This window comes from Spermophilus citellus, assembly GCF_964194105.1.
Source record: "Spermophilus citellus genome assembly, chromosome: 8".
NCBI classification, from domain to species: domain Eukaryota; kingdom Metazoa; phylum Chordata; class Mammalia; order Rodentia; family Sciuridae; genus Spermophilus; species Spermophilus citellus.
In genome coordinates this window covers 96,450,354-96,462,542 of record NC_138189.1, presented here as the reverse complement: position 1 = coordinate 96,462,542, position 12,189 = coordinate 96,450,354, and the positions used below count along the sequence as shown (strand labels likewise).

The following is a 12,189-nucleotide window of genomic DNA, read 5'->3' as shown; positions in this document are numbered from 1 at the left end:
ATGCAGATGGCTCTTTTTGTTCTGAGATGAAGGTAACAGCTCTTGAATACTTCTCTCAGGAACTGGATATAAAACAAATAGCTCAAACTATAGAAAAGACCTTTTTTGCATTTCTCAGCTCCTTAGCCATGACCTCATAAAATTTTTAAGAAATATGAGAAGGAAGAAAGTGAAACTAATTTAAAAAGCAAACCATATGTAGAATCACACCGCAGAGCTGGAAATACCTGAGTTAACACCTGGCCCAGTTTCCTTCTACAACATATGAAGAGAACTGGATTAAGAGAGGAGCAGACTCCACCAAGGCTGGTGACAGCTGAGTCCTTCCCACTAGGAAACTTTAGGAGGGAAGAAATGTGCAATTAAGCAGATAAGTACCTGTGGAAGGATTGGAATTTACACAGGTCTATTGAGGTGTTAAAAAAAAAATAACTTTATGTTTAATAATCAGGCTAGGCACAGTGGTACCCACCTGTAATCCCAGCAATTTTGGAAGCTAATGTAGGAGGATCAAAAATTCCAGGCTAGCCTCAGCAAATTAGTGAGATCTTATCTCAAAATAAAAAACCAAAAGGGCTGGGGATGTAGCTCAGTGGTAGAATGCCCCTAAGTTCAATCCTGAAAGAAAGGAAGGAGAAAGGAGGGGAGGAGGGAAGGAAAGAATATAGGAGGGAAGGAAGTAAGAAAATTCTCAACCAAGCCTGGCCTTCAAATCTAGTTTTTTTTTTTTTTATTGACTTAACAAATGTGGTTTGAAACCCAACATTGAGTAAGAATGTTTTCTGGTGTTGAGTTCCATAGAAGGAGAGACTGAAGTGGAGGTTCTTTTACAAATCATGAGATTTGGGGTAGGAGGGCAGGAAAAGAGTAGGAGGAAAATGGTGCCCAAGATGTCCTCTCATCTGAAGTCTGGCTTTGCCAGATTCTAGCAGGAAGCTATGAATTGTAGGGGAGCAAGTTCAACCAGGGAAGCTGGTTGACCTTTTGTATTTCTGAATTGACAACCGTTGGGAACGGGTGGCTGTTGCACAATTTCTTTGGCAAGATGGATGTGTTTGGCCAAGGGCTATTTTCTGGAGAAGGGAGAGCCAGGAACCCACAGAGCACCATGAAGGAATCTGGCGCGCAGGCCCTCCAAATGTGTTTGTCTTTCTTTCTTTCTTTCTTTTTTGGTATCAGGGATCAAACCCAGGAGTGCTTAACCACTGAGCCACATCTCCAGCCCTTTTTATTTTTTATTTTGAGACGGGGTCTTGCTAAGTTGCTTAGGACCTCCCTAAATTGTTCAGACTGGCTTTGAACTCGAGATCCTCCTGCCTCAGCCTCCAGGGCAGCTGGGATTACAGGCATGCTCCACCATGCCTGTCTTTGTTTTAAAAACCATTTTTAGAGTAGAGCAAGCAGATTGGGGGAGGGAGGAGAGGAGGGAAAGGGAAAGCACTGTGGAATGAGATTGGTCAAATTATGTATATGTACAAATATGGCATAATGAATCCCACAATTATGTATAATTATAATGCACCAATTAAAATAAAAAAAAAACTTCTTAACACTTGTTCCCAATCAGCCATATCAACATTGTCTGGGAACTTAGGAGAAATGCAAATTCTTGGGCCCTACCCAAAAACTACTGAATCAGAAACTCTGGGAGTGGGGCCAAACAGTTATGTATTTAATAAGCCTTCCAGGTGTTGCTAATGTGTGCTTAAATTTGAGAATTCTGGCTCTAAATGATACTGCTCTTCTGATTCAGTAAATGGAAACTTCAAAGTAAGGTGCTTTGAGGAAAATGAAAAGTTGGTTGTCAATTCAGAAATACAAAAGACCAACCAGCAGGACTTCCCTTAAGCTGGACTCACTCCCCTACAATTCAAAGTTTCCTGGTGGAATCTGGCAAAGCTTAACTTCAATAAATACTTTTAAATATATATATGTATGTATATATATTTAATTGCAGATGAACACAATACCTTTATTTTATTTATTTATTTTTATGTGGTGCTGAGGATCAAACCCAGTACCTTACATGTGCTAGGCAAGCGCTGTACCACTGAGCCACAATCATAGCCTTCCATGAATACTTTAATTCTTTAAGTATTATCCATGTATTTATTATCACCAGCAACAATTCACTCCCTGTCCAGTGTTCTGGTTCTGTGACTCAGACATCAAGAAAATTAGCAATACCAAAGTAGAACCACTGCATATCAAGTGTACTTGGATAAAAATAATAGACTAGGATATTAATTTTTCAAAGAACTTGAATATATCAATATTTAGTCAGGACCTTTAGATCCTTGGTTTTCCTCCTTCTGCCCAGTTAGACAATTCTCTTGGCTTTTGTAACCAAGGCCCATTCCTCTGAATCTTTTCACTTTCTAGAAATGTGTGGTCCACTTGGTTTCTGACCAGAGTCTATTATTCTTCCTAATTTTTTTCTTAACCACTTCACTAATTTCATCCTCAGAGTGACAACTATTCTTTAGAAGTTTCCCAAGAAAATATTGATAGGCCTAGATGTTGCTCTATCCAGTTGAGAAAGTATAGAATCACTAACATTAGAAAACTTTCAATTAAGTCATAAATGTCAACACAAAATTCTATAATTTTTTAGTTAATAAACATTCTTTATAATAAGCTACTCCATTTCTCAAAATTCTTTATGCTTTTGTTAAGGGAGACTGAATGATCTTGAATAGAAATCCTTCTAGATCAGAGCAGGAACTGAGAACATATGAAGAAGAATCAGATCTTCGAACTGAAAACAAACTATATTCCTATCTTTCCAATACTCATACATTTTCTAAGCAAACTTTTAAGGGAGGAATCAATACATAATTACATTATTGTTTATTTTTTAAATGATCTCAAACATAATAGCACTCAATGCGTCAATATCCTAAATTCAATAATTTTTTAAAAATCAATCTTTAATTTAAACTTTCAAAATGTGATTTGGAAAGACAGAATTTCCATCTAATGTTCTTTTGGAAATCTAGGCTACAATTAAAAGGTGTAACAAGTCCTGAGAATATTGATTTCAAAAGGTTCTAAGATGTCTTAGAGGAGAGGAGAAGTTAGATTCTTTAAACTTTGAAATGTCAAAAATACCTTCAAATTTTTTGGAAGAGAAAAGTCCATTTTTATTTATGAAGATTACTGGGAAATGTATAAGAAAATAGATGTTACAACTGGAAATATAAGCTCAGTTTTAATGCTTTGTTTAAAGCATCCATGATTCATACTGCCCTTCATGTTTCTTCTTCATATTAAATGTAAATGATTTCAATAAAATACACTTATAATGAAGTCTTTATGCATTCTAATCAGTTTGTGAACTTAAAATTTAAAAGCTTTTATTCATCATTATTAACCACATATCAAAATGGCTTTGGTTTCATCTGAATTTTTGCCATAGTAACTTTTTTAAAATGTACATCTTAATGTTATGTTTTCTTCATTCTATTATCGCACTCATATATCATTTTGAACAAAAACCTTTGGATTGGTCCTCAATAGTAAGTGCAATTTCTTAATTGATTAATAAAAGAATTTTCATTAACATGGAGTACTGGGGATCCCCCATATGTTGCTACTTTTAGCCAAATGTAAACTAAAATCTGTTTTCTAATTAGTTATGTATGTGTGCATATTTTGTTTTGTTTTGTTTTTTAAGAGCTCAACTGCTGGGTTATGATGTGGCTCTGAACTTGACCCGGTATCTCAAAATGGAAGAGAACTTTTTACCATGGCAGAGAGCCATTTCAGCTGTAACTTACATCATTAGCATGTTTGAAGATGATAAAGAGCTATACCCCATGATAGAGGTGATGTTGCTGCTATAATAAAAATATAAACGTTTAGTCATTAGTAAAATAGGATGGTTTCTGAGGGAAGAAGCTCCTAGGGGACATATCATCACTACCTCACAAGTGAAAACAAAGTGCAATCTTAAGGAGATGCTATCTATTCTTTTTCAATTTGAAGCATATCAGTATGTGTAGTTTTGTATATTGCATAAGGTATATATTTGAGTATTAGAAGAAATACAGTAATAAATATTTTATTTAAAATTTATAATATTTTAAACTCTAAATACTAACTGGATCTTACCTTAAATGGATTTATCTCTATTAAAATGAATATTCTTCCCCAAATATAATATTTCCTTATTCTTGAGGCTGTTATTTCCACATCAGGATTTTGTTGTAAAATAGTTATTCCAAATTGCTTTGTTACGTCTGTGGCACTTTGGTAGTTCACTTGTAATTTTAAACAAAATCTGGATTTGAATTTCTAGCTCTTTCACTTACTAAATGAAAGATGTTGGGCAATTAATTTAATGTTTGTAAATCTTAGCTTCCTTTTGAACAATAGGAACATCAACACTCATCTGCCTTTGTGAGGATCAAATTATATGAAAGTTCTCTGTAAATCCTAAATATCAGTTATTTTTATTATTTCATCAATACTTGAACAACTTTCTTAATACTAGAACTGTGTCAGGTGTTTTCTACTTATTTCATATATTAACTAAGAAATGGAGATTAAAAAGAAATTACCCAGCAAGGTGTAGTAGTGCATACCTGTAATACCAGCAACTTGGGAGTCTGAGGCAGGAGGATCACAAGTTTGAAGTCATCTGGGCAACTTAGCAAGACTCTGTCTCAAAATAAAAAAAATAAAAAAGAGCTGGAGAAGTAGCTCAATTGTAAATGACCCCTGGCTTAAATTTCCAGTACCAAACAAAAGAAAACACCTGGGCATGGTGGCACACACCTGTAATCATAGTAACTTGGGAGGCTAAGGCAAAAGGGTCACAAGTTCAAGGCTGACCTAAGCAATTTAGTGAGGCCTTAAGCAACTTAGCAAGAACCTGTCTTAAAACAAAAAATAAAAAGCACTGGAGATGTTGCTCAGTGGTTAAGCACCTCTGGGTTCAATTCCTCGTCAAAAAAAAAAAAAAATAAGGCTTACCCAAAGTTTTGTAAAACATTAGAGAAAGATATCCAAGGTGGTTTATGTCCCCATGATTGAAGCAAAATTGTAATGTGATAAAAAAAAAAAAAACTGAACACATTCCTTTCTAAAAGTCAGGCCCAAAGTTTTCAAAACTAATAGGAAAATTCTTACAACAGGGGACTGCAGATTACAATAAATGGGAGACTGTTGATAGGTAGCAAATTATTACTCATGGTAATAACCTGATGTTTTTATTTCAGAAATACTTCCAAGATCAAGTGAAGCCCATTGCAGATTCTCTGGGATGGGATGATACTGGCGACCACCTTACAAAGTAATTTTTCACCTTTTAAAAATGAATCTTCATTTAGTATTTATTTGTGTGTTTTAAGGCATGTTGAGAAGTGCTTAAACCCTGGCTTTGTGTTTGCCTGTTTTCTAAGGTTACTCCGTGCCTCTGTGTTAGGGTTTGCCTGCAAGATGGGAGACCCAGAGGCCTTGAAGAATGCTTCCCAGTTATTTGAGAACTGGATAAGGACAGGCAAGAGGTGACTATTCACCTTGTTTTTATTTCTAGAAGACTTTAAACTGAGAAATGAGCCACTGACATCTCTGAAACCTTGCTTCCTTGTCTAGCATTCCTGTAAATCTCCGGCTTTTGGGTTATCGGTATGGAATGCAGAACTCTGGAAATGAAGCTTCATGGAACTATACGCTAGAGCAATACCAGAAAACTTCATTAGCTCAAGAAAAAGAAAAACTGCTCTATGGATTAGCATCAGTGAAAAATGTTACTCTTTTGGCAAGGTAAGTGTCTTTTTTTAAAAATTTTTTTAGGGTTTTGGTGTTTGTGGTTCTAAGAATCAAACCCAGGACCTCACACATTCTGGGAAAGTGCTCAACCACTGAGAAAAACCCCTAGTCCAAGTTGGGATTTCATTTCATTTATATTAATGGTGTTTAGTAGTTTATATGTCACAGTCTCTTAAGACTCTGATTAAGAAAGTATTATGTCTTTTTCCCCATAAAAATCCATTGAAAAATATTTTTCATGTAAGAAAGAAAATATCCATCTTGTGATTGAGCAAAAGAATAAAGAAATGTAGTCTCATATGAAAATGTTCTGGAGGTAGGTTTCCTGTAGGGTGCAGTGATATTTTTATCCAGAACCCAGGCTCCTGTTCTGCCATGCTCAAGGTGTGGGATGTCTTGTGACTTCCAAAGCTCCAAACATGTTGTCATAACACAAAGATGCTCAATAGAGGATGAAAGGCGTGAAAGAACATATCTTCACAAGGTTCTGTCTTTATAACTAGAGGACAGTTGTGTTTACCTCCCCTTATGATCCAGAACAGACTGAGATGCAATCAATGTGGGTCACACTCCCTGTCTACCATTTGCTCATTTGCTGAATAGGATGGACTTGAATTGATTTGGGCCAATCATAAATCTTTGGGGTTATGGTAATGATCTGCCTTCCCTAGGAACCAAATATATCTAAAGATTCCCAAACTAGGCTCTGTCAACAGAGAAAGAGGAGTTCTGCCACAGTGTGTACCCACGTGTGTATACACACATGCATGAACACACACACACACACACACACACACACTTACATTATTACATTATACCCAGAAGGTACAAAGACTGCTTGAAGCCCATCTATGAATTTTTTCTCACTCTTCACCTGTGCCCCAAATTGACTGGCTTGTGCCTTAATTCATTTTTTTTTCTCGTTTGTGGTATGAGTTACTTATCATTCATTTTACCACCACTTGTAGTGCCCCTTCTATGTAGGTCTAGACATGTAGATTATGGAAATAAAAATAAATAAAACATAATATCTATCCTTGAACAACTTACAGCTTCTCAGGAGAGGCAGAATGTAAACAGTAAACTACAGAACAATACAGTTTGAAAGGACTGCAAGAAAGGTTTGCTTTTGCCTAGCAGGGCCAGCAATATGCCTCCATTACCTTAAATATGTGCCAATTCTCCAACTTTCTGTTATAAGATAGCCCATTAGGAACCTGGTCATTTTAACATCACAGGTACCCCATTAATATGTATAATTTTGTGTTTTTAATGTATCAGTTAAAATAAATTTAATTTAGATTTTAAAAGAATTTGATCATTCTAACATCCCTCAAAACATTATACTTATCATGACTTTCATAGCATTGTGCTGATTATATCTACTAAGAATATATTAGAAAGTACTTTAGATGCTTTAGTAAGACTCTTGTGGGCCAAGTGGTAAAGGATAAATTGTGCAAAACTTTAGGAGCCCAGCACTTCAGTGCAGTTCCAGGAAGTTCAATGGTTTCATGCATGTTGAGATATTCCCTCTAAGGTAAAAGACAAGTTACCACACCTTGTACTACCTTTAAAAAAATCATTTTAGTGGACTGCTTTTATTTTATTTTTTAAAGTGGTGCTGGGGATCAAATCCTGGGCCTTGTGCATGCTGGGCAAGTTCTCTATATCACTGAGCTACAATGCCAGCCCAGTAAACTTTATTTTTTTTAATTGAGGCAATGGGGGCGGGGGCAGGGGGAGTGGAGGGGTAGGGGGAGGCTGGGGTTGTGGCTCAGTGGTAGAGCGCTGCCCAGCATGCATGAGGCACTGGTATCAATCTTTAGCACCACATAAAAATGAAATAGATATTGTGTGTCCACCTACAACTAAAAACTAAATATAAAAAAAATCAAGGCAATTGTCCTACATTTGAGTGTGTCACTTCAACCACCTACAAAGTCTTTCAGTTTTTAACGATGACAGAACAAAAGAAGGCTCTCTGAAAAATCCAGGCTATAGTAAAAGCTTTCCTAGAATTCCTTTCTTATCTGACACATATGATAAATATGTTGTATTTCATGAGTACAGGTTTACCTCCTGCAAGTACAAAAAAGGGTAGTATCTTTATTTGCTCTCTGATTATTTCCAAAAGTTTGCACGCTGTTGAGTGATGAGCCAGTAAGATGGGGAACAGCTGATACTAATTTTGTCTGCCAGTCTAGTTTTTAAATCAGTTGTTAAGCTACAATTCTAATTTATTTGTTTTGTTTTTAAAGAGAGAGTGAGAGAGGGGAGAGAGAGAGAATTTTTAATATTTATTTTTTAGTTCTCGGCGGACACAACATCTTTGTTTGTATGTGGTGCTGAGGATGGAACCCGGGTCTCACGCACGCCAGGCGAGCACGCTACCGCTTGAGCCACATCCCCAGCCCCCTACAATTCTAATTTAAATGGTCTCTTGGAACAAATGTCCAGTCTTCTCAAGTTCCTTTTCTTCCACATGTTCCTCCTATACAGGGAGGCATAAGTCATCTTGTTGTGATGGAGAAAGAGAATTCTAGTCCTTCCTGGTTTTACCCTAAGGTGTTGACCTATTTTGGTCATGGACCAGAGTCCACTGGGTTTTTATAGATCATGTTTTACCTGCTTGGAACACTGTACATTTTCCAGACACTAAAGCTGTGTTCCTGGTCATTTTCTTCTATTCATGAAGTACCTATGCTGTGTGACCTTTTTGTTTTCCCAGCAGCCCTTTGGGCAATCCTATATCTTATTATTAGACTGAAGAATCTCCTAGGTTCCCCTATACAGTTCACAAGTTAAGGGAACCAGGAGCATCACCTTACACCCATTAACATGTTCACCTCACTCTGCCTACTGACAGTCACCTATACCATAATGGACTTAGCACAAAGGTAGATACTCAACTGCAGGCCCACCCTCAGAGGACTGGAGAGAGTGATGTTGTTTAGTTTCCCAAGTGACATGGACTTCCTTTAAAGCTTGAGTTTTCTCCAATCTCAATTAGGGTACACATCTATGGTCAAGTATGTTGTTTCTTGACATGCTAATAAAAATGAAAGAAATGTAGAATTATCTTTTTTCTTTGACATAGGCTGATTACTGAAACTTTCTCACAACTCAAATTGAACACTCAGCCCTTGGTTTAGCTATTATCTTTTATTTCCCTAAAGATGTGAATGAATCATGCCAATTGGTAAGAGGCCATGGAAACCCAACACTAGAAGAATATGAAAATTCTATCAGCAATAGATATCTATTTTTCAGATGTCATCATAGTGAATAAAATATGTGCTGATCTTCTTTGGAAACATTCTTCTAATACCAATATGCCCTTATGTAGAGCCTCAGGGAGAAATACAACTCTAGGTACAACCACTGCATAAATTTAATAAAAGTATCCATTTGGTCATTTATGTTCATGCATTTGCATCATGCCATAACTAGAGCCAAATAATCTAATCAATAGATTACATTTGGAGATTGTTTCTTATAATCTAGGGAAAAGCAAACAAGTTTTGCATTTTCCTACAGCAAATAAGAGCATAAAACTATTAACCATTTTTTAAAAAGAGCATAAATATTTTATCTTAATTTACTAACTTCTTTTTTTAAATTTAGTGGGATAACACATAAGTGAATTAAGTGTTTATGTTCAACTCCATACGTTTATTTTCTAAGGTTGATCATTAAAATACTATGTTTTTTTTTCTATTTTTAGTATTTCTAAAACAATTTAAATTTTTGTTGGGGGAGGCACTAGGAATTGAACCTGGGGTGCTTTACCACTAAGCCATATCCTCAGTTCTTTCTTCTCCCCTCCCCCCTCCTCATCCTCCTCTCACTCAGATGTCTTAGTTGTTGAAGCTGGCCTTGAACTTACAATCCTCTTCTTTCAACCTCTCTAATTGCTAGAATTACAGGTGTGCACCACTACACCTGGCAATAATTAAATTTTTTAATGTTCTATAGTTCATATTTCTCAAATTCTCAAAATCATGGGCTAATCTTTAAAAACAGTTAAAAATATTGAACCTTTTTAAATTGTGTTTCATCATTTATCATATTTAACTCACTACTGAATTGCAGGAACAACAGTTATACTGTATTGGCATTTAGCTAACAGTGAACATTTTGAATTGTTTTTGTTTGACTTCTCTTAGGTATTTGGATTTGCTCAAGGACCCAAACCTTATTAAAACTCAGGATGTGTTTACAGTCATTCGATATATCTCCTATAATAGCTATGGGAAGAGCATGGCGTGGAATTGGATACAGCTCAACTGGGAGTACCTAGTCAACAGGTATGATGGTCTATGTTGTCTTTGTTTGATATTATTTACAAGTTCCTTCCTTTTTCTCTTTGGTGTACTTCTACTGACGTCTATACAATATCTGAAAAAACACATCCTCAGAGGTAAAGGAAAATGGTATTTACCTTCCAAGTAAGCAACATACTAATGAATTTTAACCACAATTTTTTTTTTACTGGAAATTATTGTTTCCAAACGATCTATAAGATTCTGAGATCTGGAGAGATGGCTAAATGGCATTATTTTTAGTTTGGGTAATATAATTCTTCTCATTGTGCTAGTTGCTAGGATAATGCCAGGCACATATTTAGGTCTCAATATTTGAAACTTAAACGAGAATACCTGAACCTAGGCTCAATTTAGAACCCTATATCTTATTGAGGTTATATGGGTGATACTGTATGATCTCCTCTGACCAGATAATTACACTTGTATTCTAAATAGTTCCTTAAATAGTTCTGAATAGTTCTTCACTGACATAGCAGGGTTTTGGGGAGGTGGTAGGAGTGGTGAAGGAAAGTTTGAGGATTTTTTTGTTGTGGGAATTGAATCCAGGGCCTCAGGCTTGGAAATCATGCATTCTGTCATTAAGCTACACTCCCAGCCTGATAACAACAGTTCTAAAATGGGACAAGAGAAGAACAAAGTCAGTGAAAGAGACACTTTTCCAAACTTCTTAAGAATTTCTTAAGCCCCATGCAGAAGAAATATTGCTATTCTTGGTTCTGATCCTCTAAACGCAATTTTCATGAAAAAAAGCATTTTTAAAAAAAATGTAAAATAAATACATGCCTCAAATAAATGTGTAGCTGGGTGCGATGGCGCATACCTATAATCCTAACATCTTGGGAGGCTGAGGCAGGAGGATCACAAATTCAAAGCCAGCCTCAGCAAAAGCAAGGCACTAAGCAACTCAGTAAAACCCAGTCTCTAAATAAAATACGAAATAGTGGCTCAGTGGTTGAGTACCCCTGAGTTCAATCCCCAATACTAACAAAACAAAACAAATAAATGTGTAAAGATTGGTGCACATTTACCACCTGTAGTCCTCACCTTAGGAAACAGCTTCTGTTTTCCCTTCCCACTCTCTCAAGTCATCCAGAGGCACCACCTACTTGGTAATGACTGCCATGCGAGAAATACCAACTACAACAATCCTGCTGTTTCTTTACTCTTTTCTATTCTACTCACCAGTGGCATTGTGGATATTTAATTTCTTTTCCTTCTGAGATCCACATTATATCTCCAGCTCTCAACTAAGGTGTTTCACATTGCTTTTGCCTATTCATGATAAGATTTTTACCTTTTCTATTCTTGTGACTAATGAGTGTAATTGTTCATCTGTCTCTAAAGATTGGCTGGTGTATGTATGTGCATGTACATGTGTGTGTTTGTGTTGCTCATGTGCATCGTTCATTTGTTTATAATTTTTTCAATGAAATATTTGGTTTAGAATGAATAAATGTACCTGTTAAGAACATGCTGTTGCCGGGCATGGTGGTGCAGGCCTGTAATCCTAACAGCTGGGGAGGTTTAGGCAGGAGGATCACGTGTTCAAAATCAGCTTCAGCAACTTAGTTAGACCTTGTCCCAAAATAAAAAGGGTTGAAGATGTGACTCAGTAGTTAAGCAACCCTGGGTTCAATCCCTGGTACCAAAAACCAAAATAACCAAACAAACAAAAAACCATGTATGTTATAACATATGTTCATATAATGCAAGGTAATCTGTTCATTTTTTCTCCCAAAAATGAAATGCCTAATGACACACACTGTGAATTTTGTTTTAGTTGAAATACTATGAAACTATTTTTATTTTTTCTTTGGTGTATGGTATAAGGAACCTATGTAAATAAAACACAGTATTTACTTTTGAATTATTGTGAAAAGACAAGTAAAGAATGTTTTATTTCACAAAATAAAATGGTCATTCCCTTACTATTTATTAACCAGAGTATTTTTCACGGCTTATTTTAATAATTCTAGTGTAACTTATTTCAAATATTGCATTTTTCATTTTTAAAAATTACTTATTTCTTTTTTTAATATTTATTTCTTAGTTATAGGTGGACACAATATCTTTATTTTATTTTTAT

The 12,189-nt window shown here is 35.9% G+C and overlaps 1 protein-coding gene and 1 long non-coding RNA gene across 6 annotated transcripts in view; one reads left to right on the top strand and one right to left on the bottom strand.

Moving 5' to 3' along the window:
* Positions 1-12,189, bottom strand: part of LOC308654153 — a 78,894-nt gene that overhangs the window by 31,816 nt on the left and 34,889 nt on the right. For all 5 annotated transcript variants that reach the window (XR_014023185.1, XR_014023186.1, XR_014023187.1 and 2 more), the window contains exon 2: positions 4,587-4,662. This is a non-coding gene — a long non-coding RNA (uncharacterized lncRNA). The remainder of the gene's footprint in view (positions 1-4,586; positions 4,663-12,189) is intronic.
* The window catches only part of ENPEP (glutamyl aminopeptidase), an 88,946-nt gene that overhangs the window by 67,572 nt on the left and 9,185 nt on the right, over positions 1-12,189 (top strand). Inside the window, exons 14-18 of the mRNA XM_081303182.1 lie at positions 3,677-3,827; positions 5,223-5,296; positions 5,406-5,510; positions 5,599-5,769; positions 9,945-10,085. Coding sequence (XP_081159308.1) covers positions 3,677-3,827; positions 5,223-5,296; positions 5,406-5,510; positions 5,599-5,769; positions 9,945-10,085 — 642 coding nt within the window. The remainder of the gene's footprint in view (positions 1-3,676; positions 3,828-5,222; positions 5,297-5,405; positions 5,511-5,598; positions 5,770-9,944; positions 10,086-12,189) is intronic.